Source organism: Biomphalaria glabrata, chromosome 6 (genome assembly GCF_947242115.1).
Source record: "Biomphalaria glabrata chromosome 6, xgBioGlab47.1, whole genome shotgun sequence".
NCBI classification, from domain to species: domain Eukaryota; kingdom Metazoa; phylum Mollusca; class Gastropoda; family Planorbidae; genus Biomphalaria; species Biomphalaria glabrata.
The window spans coordinates 24,057,775-24,073,949 of record NC_074716.1 but is presented as its reverse complement, the minus strand read 5'-3'; the positions used below and the strand labels follow the sequence as shown (position 1 = coordinate 24,073,949).

Genomic DNA, 16,175 nt, shown 5'->3' with positions numbered 1-16,175 from the left:
AGCACCCATATGAGGTAAGGTGAGACGAGAACTGTCACAGCACCCATATGAGGTAAGGTGAGAAATGAACTGTCACAGCACTCATATGAGGTAAGGTGAGACGAGAACTGTCACAGCACCCATATGAGGTAAGGTGAGACGAGAACTGTCACAGCACCCATATGAGGTAAGGTGAGACGAGAACTGTCACAGCACCCATATGAGGTAAGGTGAGACGAGAACTGTCACAGCACCCATATGAGGTAAGGTGAGACGAGAACTGTCACAGCACTCATATGAGGTAAGGTGAGAAAAGAACTGTCACAGCACCCATATGAGGTAAGGTGAGACGAGAACTGTCACAGCACTCATATGAGGTAAGGTGAGACGAGAACTGTCACAGCACCCATATGAGGTAAGGTGAGACGAGAACTGTCACAGCACCCATATGAGGTAAGGTGAGACGAGAACTGTCACAGCACCCATATGAGGTAAGGTGAGACGAGAACTGTCACAGCACTCATATGAGGTAAGGTGAGATGAGAACTGTCACAGCACCCATATGAGGTAAGGTGAGACGAGAACTGTCACAGCACTCATATGAGGTAAGGTGAGAAAAGAACTGTCACAGCACTCATATGAGGTAAGGTGAGACGATAACTCTCACAGCACTCATATGAGGTAAGGTGAGAAAAGAAATGTCACACCACCCATATGATGTAAGGTGAGACGATAACTCTCACAGCACTCATATGAGGTAAGGTGAGAAAAGAAATGTCACAGCACCCATATGAGGTAAGGTACTGTTGAAAGAAATAAAAAGCAAATGTAAATAAAGAGAAGATTACTCTCTATAATCCTTAGAACAAACATCTCCAAATAAATGTCTTTAGATAAAGAAGAAATGGACTTTTATTTTGTTTTATTTGTCTATTTAATGATATCAACTATTTCGGTTTAGTTGGTAAAAAAAAATAAGGATATCAAGGATTAAAAGTTTGGGAACCACTGGACTAGACACAATACCCCCCCCCCCTTTCCCGCCTAAATATTTACCAAACGTCTGTTTCAAACAGAACGACATATCGACTGGAACAAAAAAGAAATACCTTCCCTGCACACTGTCACGTCAGTCAAGTGTGTCTGGCCGGTACATTCATTATGAAGTGCTGCTGCTAGTCTATTAATCTCAACACGTAGACTCATTAGCTTCACGGAGCATGATCTTTGAAGAAGATACGCTTGATTTGGTCGAGCAGTCCTAATCGATTTATTCAGGCAGTGGCGGACTAAAGGGAAGCGGTCCACCCAGTACTACACTACAACTTGAGTGGTGTCAACCATGGAGCCTACTGCTTACCACTAGTCAAAGGTTTTAGCTCATTTAAACATCAGTAGGCCCAAGTCTATTTAAATTCCGACAAATAAAAGGTCTCTAACCCTTCTTACACCCCCCTCCCCCGCCCCCATAAGAAATGTCTGCCAATGCTATCGACTCGTTTCTCCAAGTGCTAAAAGGCTTGTATTTAAAACCAACTCTATTAGCCATTGTTCCCAGTAGGCGCAATAATCTCTAGGCATGTTGTACAATTTTGACGAAGCAATAAAGTTGTTATTAAACACGCTCTTATCAAGACGACACGCGCTCGTTCTAAGTTAGATCTAGATCTAGTTACTTCACTAGCAGTAAACCCGTCATATCTTTGGCTGCGATTAAACTATTATCAATTTGACCACAGTTTCTATACTTTGACGATATGCAATTAAAAGTAATATCCCCTTGTAGACCTTACGGTTTAGAACGCTAATCATACACAAATTTCAAGTTAAAAGTTAACTAGGGTATTATGTGACCAGCACAACGATATCACTTTCTTCATTGGAGACTTGGAACCCCTAGAGAGTCAGGAAAGCCCGAATACTAAACGAATAATAGTAAACCTTTTGCGTTTTGAATAGAAGCAGAGCACTTAACCACTCTAACACCCGTGGGTAATGTACTTATATGTCTGTAGTTTGTGCCTTCCACTGTTGATTGATACCGTCGCTGATGTCTGCATGTCTGCTGAATGTAATATGTACACGTATAGTAAGAAAATAGCGGTTTTACTAATTGTGTACATAAGATAAAAGATCAATGAATAAATATATTGTATAAATCAAATAACTTTCTCAAATGTAAAAAAAAAACAAAAAACATTTTTTTTAACTTGTTGAACTGATATTAAAATATGCCACATCTATGAGGTAAGTGCCTGAGCGACCAAGCCTGGCCAAGCAGACTAGTTGAAGAAGGCCTACTGAAAAGCTAGGAAGCTAACCGTTCTGTCCTCACTATTAGATATCTGCACAGTTCTGTCCTCACTATTAGATATCTGCACAGTTCTGTCCTCACTATTAGATATCTGCACAGTTCTGTCCTCACTATTAGATATCTCCACAGTTCTGTCCTCACTATTAGATATCTCCACAGTTCTGTCCTCACTATTAGATATCTGCACAGTTCTGTCCTCACTATTAGATATCTCCACAGTTCTGTCCTCACTGTTAGATATCTCCACAGTTCTGTCCTCACTATTAGATATCTCCACAGTTCTGTCCTCACTATTAAATATCTCCACAGTTCTGTCCTCACTATTAGATATCTACACAGTTCTGTCCTCACTATTAGATATCTCCACAGTTCTGTCCTCACTATTAAATATCTCCACAGTTCTGTCCTCACTATTAGATATCTCCACAGTTCTGTCCTCACTATTAGATATCTCCACAGTTCTGTCCTCACTATTAGATATCTCCACAGTTCTGTCCTCACTATTAGATATCTGCACAGTTCTGTCCTCACTATTAGATATCTGCACAGTTCTGTCCTCACTATTAGATATCTCCACAGTTCTGTCCTCACTATTAGATATCTCCACAGTTCTGTCCTCACTATTAGATATTTCCACAGTTCTGTCCTCACTATTAAATATCTCCACAGTTCTGTCCTCACTATTAGATATCTGCACAGTTCTGTCCTCACTATTAGATATCTCCACAGTACTGTCCTCACTATTAGATATCTGCACAGTTCTGTCCTCACTATTAGATATCTCCATATTGAAGACTTCCGTCCAGAAGTCTTATTCAAAATGTTTAAATCCTTGTCTAATCTCATGGACTTGGACTGTAGACTTACACTGATATTTTTCACTCAGCTTCCTCAGATTGGGAAATTAGAAACATCTTGTCTTTGTGCTGGTTACACAATCACCTGGACTACTGTGGTTCTCAGCAACAGGGAAATCAAATATTAACTGTTTGATGGTTATTTAGACATTGATAGGGGGAGACATTTTTGGGTGAATGAATAGAATCTTGAATGAATAGAATCTTGAATGAATAGAATCTTAAATAAATAAAATCTTGAATAAATAGAATCTTAAATAAATAGAATCTTGAATGAATAGAATCTTAAATAAATAGAATCTTAAATAAATAGAATCTTGAATGAATAGAATCTTGAATGAATAGAATCTTGAATGAATAGAATCTTGAATGAATAGAATCTTAAATAAATAGAATCTTAAATAAATAGAATCTTAAATAAATAGAATCTTGAATGAATAGAATCTTGAATAAATAGAATCTTAAATAAATAGAATCTTGAATGAATAGAATCTTAAATAAATAGAATCTTAAATAAATAGAATCTTGAATGAATAGAATCTTGAATGAATAGAATCTTGAATGAATAGAATCTTGAATGAATAGAATCTTAAATAAATAAAATCTTGAATAAATAGAATCTTGAATAAATAGAATCTTAAATAAATAGAATCTTGAATGAATAGAATCTTGAATGAACAAAGTAAATCAATAAAATCCAAATATAAAGGCGAAGGGGAAGACAAAGACCAAGTGATTGTGTTATGGACAATGTATATGTTTCTCTCTTTTTCTGTATAAAGTTGTAAATATATGACAAGCCTAAAATGTTGCCTTCGATATAGGTTTAGATCAAGTAAGTCAATAATTATTTTGATTTCTCTTCCACTCTCTTGACATACATAAACCTGTTTGTTTGTTTGCTTGTTTGCTTGAAGAGGACAACAGCCCAAAAGACAAAGTCGTTGCATCCAGTTGATTTCTTTTATTTTCACGTATAGAAAGAGAAATGTGGATTGTGGAGTTATTAACAATTTTTAGCAGCCCCCGAAAAGCCGCTATAAGTTTTGTGTGGTCTGTCTGTTACGATGTTGTGACAACCATTATGTTATGATGTTGTGGCAACAAGTAAGTTATGATGTTGTGATAAACAATAAGTTATGATGTTCTGACAAACAGCATGTTAAGATGTTCTGAGAACCAGCATATTATAATGTTGCGACAAGTATGTTATGATGTTGCCACAAGTATGTTATAATGTTGCGACAAGTATGTTATAATGTTGCGACAAGTATGTTATGATGTTGCCACATGTATGTTATAATGTTGCGACAAGTATGTTATAATGTTGCGACAAGTATGTTATAATGTTGCCACAAGTATGTTATAATGTTGCCACAAGTATGTTATGATGTTGCCACAAGTATGTTATAATGTTGCGACAAGTATGTTATAATGTTGCGACAAGTATGTTATAATGTTGCGACAAGTATGTTATAATGTTGCGACAAGTATGTTATAATGTTGCGACAAGTATGTTATAATGTTGCGACAAGTATGTTATAATGTTGCGACAAGTATGTTATGATGTTGCGACAAGTATGTTATGATGTTCGGACAACCAGTATATAATTTTTGAAAAACATGATTAAATATATCAGTGCATATAGCCTTCAACTAGTTAATTTAACTAACAAAGAAAATGTAAAAAATACTTTTTACTAGTAATCTATACTCTGAGAAAGACTGAGTCACAGCGATAACTGTTACTAGATAAATATTCATCCTTAATCTACCCATGTAATCAATCATAGAAGGTCAGAGATAACTGTCTAGAAATACCAACACTAAACTTTATGTAATCTCCCAAGGCGGATTATATTTGATGTTGTTGCCCCCATAACTCTTATCACCGGATATAATTGGAAGCAACAAGATTTGGGGATTGTCTTACTAGGGGAGACAAACAGAAAAACAATAGATACCAACGACGCATATTTTGTTTTGAACTTATGACTGGATTAGAAAGTCAACAACAACGCAGAACTTAAAGGACATGTATGCATGTACTGCTATGTTCCAGAGTTGTCTTTCCCCAACAGATGGCTTAACATCATTAGCAGACGAAAACTTGATGTTGAGTTATCGCCAAATGACGTCACCAGGTAAAATAGGCCAATACAGGTGTAATAGAGAGCACGCTCACCGATTTAATAAAAGTCTGAAATGAAAAAGTTTTAAAACAAGCAAAATAAAAAACAAATACTTTGAAAAAAGACATCAAAGCTTATTTAAGGAGAAGAACTCCGCATTTACAGCAATATATCTCAATACCGTAAGATATCAAAATTTCAAATGAACTCATTGTCAATCTAGTGTTGCGTGTCTAGTAATCTGGATAAATCTCCACATCACCAGATAGTAAATTGTGAGTAACTGCACAACTTGAATGAGTTTTAAGACAAGGTCAGGGTCGTGTGATAGGGTGACAATGAAATGTAAACAATAAACCACGTGTGTGACATTGTGTAAATTAAACATGAAAGTAACTTGGTAAGAATAGGTGTGTAGTCCTGCCATCTGGTATGTTATTCTGTCTCGCCATCTGGAATGTTATTCTGTCTCGACATCTGGTATGTTATTGTCTCGCCATTGTGTCTCGACATCTGGTGTGTTTTGTGTCGTCTCGCCATCTGGTATGTTATTCTGTCTCGCCATCTGGTATGTTATTCTGTCTCGCCATTGTGTCTCGACATCTGGTGTGTTTTTGTGTCTCGCCATTGTGTCTCGCCATCTGGTGTGTTATTGTGTCTCGCCATTGTGTCTCGACATCTGGTGTGTTTTTGTGTCTCGCCATTGTGTCTCGCCATCTGGTATGTTATTTTGTCTCGCCATTGTGTCTCGACATCTGGTGTGTTTTTGTGTCTCGCCATTGTGTCTCGCCATCTGGTATGTTATTTTGTCTCGCCATTGTGTCTCGACATCTGGTGTGTTTTTGTGTCTCGCCATTGTGTCTCGCCATCTGGTATGTTATTGTGTCTCGCCATTGTGTCTCGACATTGTGTCTCGCCATTGTGTCTCGCCATCTGGTATGTTATTGTGTCTCGCCATTGTGCCTCGACATCTGGTGTGTTTTTGTGTCTCGATGTCTCGCTATTCAACGTTGAAATAAACGAATCTTGGTAGAACTTTCCACTTTTTTTTTTAAACAACAAGCTTGTTTATTTAATCAAGTCCACTCGAATAATGTTTGATGATTTACTGACTGGATTGTAATGAAAGTCTAGTTATAAATAATTTTAAAGACCTCCACCTGAAAGACATGATAATTAATTTATTGCTTACAAAAGAAATACAAAGAAACAGATCTAAATATAATTTGCAACTACGGTAGACATTTTAAAATTAGTTTTTACTTAAAAAAAGACATTACAGCCAAAACTACTACCATCTTTAGTTTTGTACAAAGGTAACCAATACTATGTGGTTTGACTGCAACAAAATCACTTGCTTTATATACTTTCACAGATAGTATCATAACAGCTGTTTGTGAAAATCGTATCAAAGGATTTGTTTTAAGAGGCAGGTTCAGACTATGGTCCTAATGGTCTGAAAGGAGAACTTAATATACATTTACTATTTTAATATTATTTATAGTATTACTATGACTTAATGGCCAGTCTTGACCTGTCAGACAGGATGGTCATTATTTCCTAACCCAAACTTCCTTTAAGAAGGCAAAGATTCGAACCCAGGACCATCTTGACGACAGAGACGAGCGCATACCACGTGAACAGGTAGCCAATCTACTTTTGATCTTCTAATGAATACTTTTAAAAAAATTATTTCAATTACTATTTTATGCTCATTCTAAAAATATTTACTTCTCTATTTACTTCTCTATGTCCAAATGAATGTGATTACAAAGAAATAGTCTCTTTGATCTTCCACATGCAATTTTTGTTTTTATAACTAATTTTCCACGTACCGGCACATTTTTGAAAAAATTAATACTTTTCTTGTATTTTAAGGTATATTATTAAATTTTAGTAGTTAAAAGTTAGGCAATCAACTACTGAGTACCGGCACCTAATCACTGGGTACCGGCACCTATTTTTTTTTTTTTTTACAAATAATGCACTGTATGCACGTATGCCCATAAATAGAATAAGATCCGTTATCCCTAGATCATTGTAATAGATGACAAACACAGATTGTAAAAATATATAACTCTTTATTTAATAGGCAAAGAAAGACACAACGCTATGTCAGCGTAACAATGTTTTGTCTTATGATGTATATTATGTGAATGAAAAATAGGGCGCAGAATCGCGCCATCCAAACATCCATTACGTAGTTTATAGGTCTATATGAATTGGATTTCATCAATGTCGTTCAAACAGTATCAATCACGCATGTACACCATTAAAATGTTATTAATTTGTATAATACATTTTTATCCCAACAATTAAGTTTTATTCAAAGCAGAACTACATAAGGTAAGCAACTCTTAATAGTACTCCACGATAAAGCACACAGTTGTTTCCCCTCTTGAAGCTGTTAGGGATCATGCTAGGTTCAGGCTTTGGAATATTTCACGTAACAGTCTCGTTTACAATATAGAGATGGGATTATGTCACATCCAGAGAGACATGCGTTCAAGTAGTACTGACCTATAAAGTAAAATTTATTTACTTGGTTAAATAACAACAATAACAAATCAATGCTTTAAAATAGCATCATGAATGTAACAAACCAATGTCAAAAGTGAGATCAAATGAAATGGAAATATATAATTACTATACTTGAACAAGATTTTGTCATAGCGATAAAGTGTAGATAGATATGTGTTACTCTATATTGAGGTCATGATTAATTAAAGAATCAGAAAGAATTTGGCACTGGTGATAAATATTAATTCAATCTTCTAGTTTTAATTGCTAGTAAACATCGCTATACTTCTGCAGATATTGCAAACATGGTCGAGCATATAACCCGCGGGTTATACAGGTTTTACAAAAGAATGGCAGCTGCGAGTGGTATAAAAAGGTGCGGGGTTTACAAAATGTATTTTACTCATAAACATAGCATAATGGTCACTAAAGAGATACCGGTGGGTCTTCATTATCATATCTCTTATAGTTCACTGTGTGGTTGTGAAATGTACATTCTGAACATCTCATTCTAAACTTCAAGAGAACAAAGAGTACTGATGAAAGTACTTTATGTTAGGTAGTTTACAACAAGTCACGCTGTGCACATGCGGGGTATATAAGAATTCGGGTTGTACGATTTAGTTTTCACATATTTTGTGCGTGGAATAAGTGTGTCCGGGGAATACGCTTGTGCGAATATATGCGCGAAAATCCGGTAGATGGTTCTAGAATGATGCTAAATTAGTTGAATTACTTGACAAATTACCGTAAAAAAATGACACTGGCGTTGTTTCAAAACTTAAAAAAACTGAAGATCAAAGAGTTTCTTTATCTCAAGAGCGACTTCACGGAATATATTAGCATCCCACTTTACAGTGACACAGATTTCAAGTTATGATCATTAAATTTACTTACAAACACCAGAGCAAGTGAATGTGTTTCTATCACAAGTTCGACAATCCACTTGTCTTCTGAACCGTGATGACAATCCATTAGGAGCTGGCAGGTCGTGGACAGCTGCACCTGTATTGAGGTGTTTTAACAATCATCATATTTCATCGTTACAAAACTTTTCATTTAAAGATGAAAGGCATTAAAGAAGACAAACATTATTTATATGCAAAAAAGAAACAATAAATTATTTGGACGCCTAAAAATAGATTTTTGGTGTATAAAGTTATAGAAATGTTACAATGTATAATGTGCCCATATAATTCAGTAATGAACAATCTTTTAAAATGTTTTTCTTAGATTTCTTAATACCGCTTCCACATTTTCATTTCTCAATATTGCTTTCTTTTTTTTTTCTAGGACTGTATTTTTTGCCTATAAAAATTAAAACTGATCATGTTGCTGTGTTTTAATCTTATTGTGTAAAAAGTTAAAGTGAGTTTAATTAATTAGGACTATCTACAACAAAGAAAGGGTCTCTAATTGTTCGGTGACCTTCAGAAGTACATAAAACACTAAAGGTGCTAGTTAATTACTCTTGGTAACTACTCTTTACGTTCTAGGCATAAGTCAGAGTATGACAATATTTTTGATTGATGTCAATTACTAAGAATACTAAAATCATTCATTGCATATTGGTTTCGCCCTTAAAGTTTATTTTTGTCTTTTTTTACCCAAGCCCTACTTCTAGTAGTAGTAATACCTTAGTCTATTTCTATTACAGCTTTCTTAGTAGTAGTAATACTTGAGTCTATTTCTATTACAGCTTTCTTAGTAGTAGTAATACTTGAGTCTATTTCTATTACAGCTTTCTTAGTAGTAGTAATACTTGAGTCTATTTCTATTACAGCTTTCTTAGTAGTAGTAATACTTGAGTCTATTTCTATTACAGCTTTCTTAGTAGTAGTAATACTTGAGTCTATTTCTATTACAGCTTTCTTAGTAGTAGTAATACTTGAGTCTAGTTCTACTAAAAGCCTTGTTGGTATAAAAGTTAAACATGTTTATAACATTAATATTTTATTGGATGTAATAGTCAAAATAAAGCAAAATGTTTAATAGTGACCAACGCAAACGAGGAATAAAGTGTAATTCACTTCATTAGTACCCAACTCTACTAGATACATTCGTTGTATATATATTAGTATAACAGGTTCTTGAACAAAACGAGAGCGATAACAAGTCGTGTCCCTAAAATGTTTACAAAGTAAAAAGATGAACAAATAAACGTATTAATTCCTGAAAACAATACATTGGTCAAGTTTGTCTACCTTGAGCTAGGCAGAGTGTCACTGCCACAAGTGTGACCAGAAAGATCTTCATCTTCTTTATTTTGTTCGTGGACGTGAAGAGGTCGATCACAAATGGATGGCGATCCAATGAATGGACTTACAAACACCAAACCTTATATAGTCTCTCTAGCCGGATTACAATTGTTGTTTTTAAGGATGAAATGAACTCGATTATGTTTAAATAAGCAGGTCAAAGGTGCTTGACTAAGCACAGAGATAATAAATAGAGGAGACGACTAATGCAGACGACGCATATTGTAACAAACCGGATGTAATTGGACTGGAAACAAGGTCAGCGGATAAAACAAGTTTATTTACACTGTCGATGTCAAAGTCAATCTGATTTCATAACTGAAATTAAAGGGGCTTGGTCGCAGCTAGATAATGCTAGATCTGTATGTATTTTGGCCGTGGATCTAGGCATGTAAGCTGTTCATTGAAAATATGTTGTTCACTGAAGATATGTTGTTCACTGAAGATATGTTGTTCACTGAAGATATGTTGTTCACTGAAAATATGTTGTTAACTGAAGATATGTTGTTAACTGAAGATATGTTGTTAACTGAAGATATGTTGTTCACTGAAGATATGTTGTTCACTGAAGATATGTTGTTCACTGAAGATATGTTGTTAACTGAAGATATGTTGTGAACTGAAGATATGTTGTTCACTGAAGATATGTTGTTAACTGAAGATATGTTGTTCACTGAAGATATGTTGTTCACTGAAGATATGTTGTTAACTGAAGATATGTTGTGAACTGAAGATATGTTGTTCACTGAAGATATGTTGTTCACTGAAGATATGTTGTTCACTGAAGATATGTTGTTAACTGAAGATATGTTGTTCACTGAAGATATGTTGTTAACCTATGAATCTTGATCTTGTTTTAACTGAACAACTGGGCCCGAAATTTCGATGGACAATTTGGTTTCAAACGTAACATTTGTTTTGTTGACCTACCTAACCAGTGTACTGTGACACACTCATTGTTAAGATATTTCGGTATTGAGACTAACAAGGGTCTTGAGTTATCACGGTCAATTTCGTGTAACTGGTTGGGGGTCTCTGTTGCATCTTTGTCACATGAGACTATCATTTCCCTTGGCAAATTCTCATGAGACTATCATTTCCCTTGGCAAATTCTCATGAGACTATCCTTTCCTTGGCAAATTCTCATGAGACTATCATTTCCCTTGGCAAATTCTCATGAGACTATCCTTTCCCTTGGCAAATTCTCATGAGACTATCCTTTCCCTTGGCAACTTCTCATGAGACTATCCTTTCCCTTGGCAAATTCTCATGGGACTAAGGAGTCCACAACCGTGGTCACAGGCTGAGCATCTGGAATCACCAGGTGCCGTTGCACTTTCACCCTGCTTTCTTCTTCTGGTGTGTATGTCATCTGCAACCAGGGCCCTTCTTGCTCTCCATTTGGCACATACTGTATAAGCTATACTGTAGTATTATGTATTATGGTATCTTATAAATTACAGACGTTCTTTTAAAAGAGAAGATAGTAACGTCTCGTGAGTATCCGTGTGGTAATCGTTTATAGAGACTTCAGCTCTGCTCGGTCGTTGGTTTTCTTGATTGATCTGAACAAGTCTGTCCGTACATTAATGGTACTGACTGTATGAGGTAAGTAGTTGTACGAATTTGTCCTATCATAAGGATTAAGAACTATGCATTTATCTATGTGTCTTTCTGAGTATTTTACATATATTCTCTTAAGTTATGTTTTTGTGCTTTTATGTATTAGTTTCACTTTTAAAGTTTTGTGTCCTGAAGTGTCTCTAAATCTATTGATGGTGTTTCTCTAGTCAAATGTCAATTTCTTCTAATAATCTGCCTTTAATCTTGTATTCAACTCCATTACTTAACTCCTACTTACGAGTAGTAGCGTACACTGTTAAGATCTAGTCTAGAAGGAAGGAAATATTTAGATTTAACCCTAAGCAAACGTATCACAGTATCAAAAAAAAGAGATTTAAAAATTTTTTTTATTTCATTTGTTGACATTGAAAAAAACGAAAGACTATGTACATTTATGGATGTCTATATTGTCTGTTCAGTCTACATAGTCTGACATCAAACTGCTCGACCAATAATGGACTGCCATTCAAAGTCATCCACACAATAAGTTGGGCAAAAATCGTCATCTTTAGGACACATACTGCATGGCATGAAACACCAACCTGGTCAATGAAACAAAATGAATTAATGTTTCTCTTCTTGTGACATGTATGATGACATGTACCCAGATGTTTTATCCCATTAATTGTCTAGTTATTAAAATGTTCTATATTTACAGGCATTTGGAATTTAAAAACAAAAATCAAAGAAAAGAGAAATGAGGATTAAAACAACAAACATTGTTTGGCTGTCTGGTCGTGCAGTAGGCTATGCGCTGGACTGTCGTTCGGTTGTCCCGATGGTCCAGTGTTCAAACCCTGCTCGCTGCCATCCCCTCGTCGTCCAGCAGGAGGCCTTGACTACCGTTTTGTTTTGTGGACACCTGCTGCCGACATAGGGGAGATTTGTTTATACTTTCACCTTACTACTTTGTAATGTATGTTGTATGCCAAGTCAATGTAGTTTTGTACAAGGGAAATCATTTGTTGATAATATCAATCTTAATGCGTTTTATCATTTTGAGTAGAGCAAACATTCTTCCTAGGTGAACTTAAATCAGTGTTTAAACATGAACACAATACGGTTAAATTCAAAGTGGTCATAATTACCTCCCTTTATAGAACACAACAGTAATAAAATCAATGCAAAAGTTAAGAAACTCATTTTGAAGACTCCAGCTACTAGACAGTCAGACCATCCACACTAAAAAAAAACTCACAATATGTCGACCAAAAAGATAAGCAAAAAGAGGTCGAGGCCGTCCATGTGTTTAATGATAAGATCTAACTAATTAAGAAATCAACAATTAATTGCGACTTGCGTACATGTACAATATAGAAACAATTTTTCTATTTTTAGCGGCCCGAGTAAACGGACGAACTGCTATTAGTTTTGCGTAGTCTGTCTGTCCATCTGACATGTATAAATAATAATATAAACAACTAGAAAAGCTTATGAAACTTTTTATTTCACCATATTTTGTGTCTTGCTAGGTTTTGGTATTACTTCTATTTTTTGTCACCTGAAAGAAAACAATAAAATAAATGAAATTAATTATTGAAGTGGTTTATTCCTAAAATATACTACTTTTAAAACAATACATAAATGTAAGGGATATTATGTTAACAAAGAACGATAATTTTGTCAAATTGTAGTGCACTTTTTATTTAGGTAACATTTATGTATACAGTTTTGTTTCTGTTTCAAATAAAAAAAAGAATGTACATATTGAGTATAATCACCAAACCACATTTCTAAACGAAACGTTATAGAAATAGTTTTTTTTTTTAATTTCCCGCTTAACTACAGCTTACATAATGTCATACCAAACGGTATTTAAAAAAAGTTTTTATCAGAGGCTAAATGGTATATTATATTCATGATATACCAGAATGCGAGATAATCATTTAATCACATTCCTAAGGAGAAAACACACACACCCAGAACTTCAATGCTGCCCTAAATATTTTTGTCTATCTGTAAAAAAGCATGTGCTGTTCCACTGTTCTGTATTCAGACGGGAAACAATGAGGATCTTATGCATTGGGTGTAAAACGTCGCAGGCAATCATACTTTAACATCAACGCTTCTAATATTCTTGCTGAAAATGTCGATACCTGTGAATCTACCTGGAATTGCGGACCAATCGGCGAACACATTCAGTGCCGCTTGAGTCTGCGTGATAATCTTGTCTGATAATCTTGTCTGATAATCTTGTCTGATAATCTTGTCTGATAATCTTGTCTGATAATCTTGTCTGATAATCTTGACGGATTGTTTTGTTTTCTTTTTTTTTTACTTTGACTCCGCAACAGTTTAACATGCACGTAGAATGTGATTGGTAAGGTCCGTACTCAAAGTCTAGATCTTCATCAATATCAATACAATAAAGGAGGGGAGGGGGACGAGAAAGCGGTGTGGAGAAATGTTGAGGGTTGATAAGTTTGAAGGCAACTACTATATTAAAAACAAACAACATAAAAACTTGATTAGAGTGTTCAATGAAAAATTTCTTGCCGTTTTTAAGCGGCTCTTGAAAGGTGAAAAAAAATGCTATTAGTTTTGTGTCATCTGTATGTCCGTTGTTCTTTCCGTGCGTCAATCTGAGCTAATCATAGAGAAAATGGTGGAGACTGCTCATTTGAAAGTAAAACTCTTAGTCTAAGTTACATTCACTAGAAATATCTACAAGATTACAAGTACGTCACGATGTGTTTTGGTCCACATAAAATTGCAGTTAAAAAAACGTGAGGTTTTGTTGTATATTTTTTTCTTCATTAAAACTAAAATTAAAATCTACAATATGAAAAAAAAGTTTATATTTTAAAGACAGTTAAGGTTACAAGTTACACAATCCGATTGAATTTCATTGACGGGAAGACAGTAACGCATAGATTTGAAAATGAAGGTTTTATTGATTGTGCTGGTAGTTGTTTTGAGTCTTGTCTTTTCTAATGGTAAGCTCTGAGATTTCGTTTTCAAATGAGACTTTTGCTTTGTTAAACATTAGAAATATGTAGGACACAGCCTGGTCCACATAGACATTTTAAATACTTCTTAATGATAACATTCTTTATTTAGTATTTCAAGTTAAATCTTTCCCTCCTGGGGATCGTTAGGAAATAACTGCTGTTCATTCAAAGTCTACACCATAGTTTTAGTCAACATTTGTTTGCTAAGAATTTGTGAACCGTTTACCTTGTGTTACATCAGACATATTCTCTAAAAATAATGTAAACAATTTAAAAACAATAATACTAGTAATAACAATAATAATATCAGGAACAGTAATAAACATAGTAATAGTAAAAACAATCAAAAAAATTGATTAAAAGTCTTCTAGGTAATCATGATTTATTTCAGTTCAAGTATTTCTTTGTCATCTAAACATGTTTTCTTTTCTCTCACGCCAGGAATGCTGGGACTTGACCCATGCACGACATGTGTGTATTTCAACACGACCTGTCCATTTAACTGCCCACCACGAAACTGTGATTGTACAAATCCAGTGGTTGGCTGTGTTGTAATGTGTTTGAATGGCTTGGCAAAGTGAACGCCTACTAAAGAGCAAAGAGATTAAATATCTTAATAGCTATACGTATCCTTGTCTTGATTGCTTGATATAATATAAAGCTCTGAATTAATTGCTCGTAAGCTTTATGCTTTCGTTTTTATTACATAATTGTAGTTGGCATGTCTTTAATATATTCATTCAAAGATACAACACTTATTTTTTTTTAAAGGAAACCTCAGAATTTGCGCTATTCAATTTTAGCTTTATCATCATAGGAATCCTTGGGCCTCTTTTTGGGCTTTATGTGCCTCTTCTATGGGCCATCTTGCCTCTTTTGTGAGCTTTCTTTTTTTTTTTTATATAGGTTTTTATTTGTAAGCTCTAATAATTCACAAGTATTAAATCATAAACAATTGAAAAGTGATTAACCTAAAAATATAATAATAGTAATAGAAATGTTATTTAATAACAAAGACATACTACCTAACCATTGAAACCTTTAGAGATAGAAAAATGATACAAGTATTATTTATGATTCTGTTATAAGAGAATGTGGTTCACTTTTTTAAATACTATAAACTAAATGTCTCTGTGAAATAATTGGTTGCAAAAGTTCTGCATTTTTTTCCCCGCTTAATTTTTTTTTAAAGTCTCAGAAAACGAATGTTTCACACAAATATCTTTTAAAAATACCACTCTATTAATAGTTATAGAGTACTTTTTGCGTTAACTAACAAAGACTATCCTGGCAGAGTGGTAGAACACTTAGGCTGCCGAGCTGGTGGTGGGTTCATATCTTATATATCTTATATATCTTATATTCTTATCTTATCTTATATAATACAGACGTAACTTCAAAAAAGAAGACGCGCCAGTGTATTTGAATTTCAAAATTGCGTTAAACAAATGAATCTGTTGTTATTATTATAAATAATAGAACATTTATCAAACGCAGGATTAAAAAATTGTGTGAATTAAAACAGGGCACTGAATAACAAA

The 16,175-nt window shown here is 34.6% G+C and overlaps 1 protein-coding gene and 2 long non-coding RNA genes across 3 annotated transcripts; 1 reads left to right on the top strand and 2 right to left on the bottom strand.

The window, feature by feature from the left end:
- Positions 1 to 2,624: 2,624 nt before the first annotated feature.
- LOC129926846 (uncharacterized) lies at positions 2,625 to 3,080 on the bottom strand. The gene has a single exon (XM_056033306.1). The coding sequence runs from the start codon at positions 3,078 to 3,080 to the stop codon at positions 2,625 to 2,627; it is 456 nt and encodes a 151-aa protein (XP_055889281.1).
- Positions 3,081 to 12,015: 8,935 nt separating this feature from the next.
- LOC106060560 (uncharacterized) lies at positions 12,016 to 13,318 on the bottom strand. The gene is made up of 2 exons (XR_001216460.2): positions 12,772 to 13,318; positions 12,016 to 12,225 (listed from the first exon to the last, which is right to left on the bottom strand). It is a non-coding gene; the product is annotated as an uncharacterized LOC106060560 (long non-coding RNA).
- A 165-nt stretch (positions 13,319 to 13,483) lies between these two features.
- Positions 13,484 to 15,259, top strand: LOC106060559 (uncharacterized). Its single transcript, XR_001216459.2, has 2 exons — positions 13,484 to 14,619; positions 15,076 to 15,259. It is a non-coding gene; the product is annotated as an uncharacterized LOC106060559 (long non-coding RNA).
- The last annotated feature ends 916 nt before the right edge of the window (positions 15,260 to 16,175 follow it).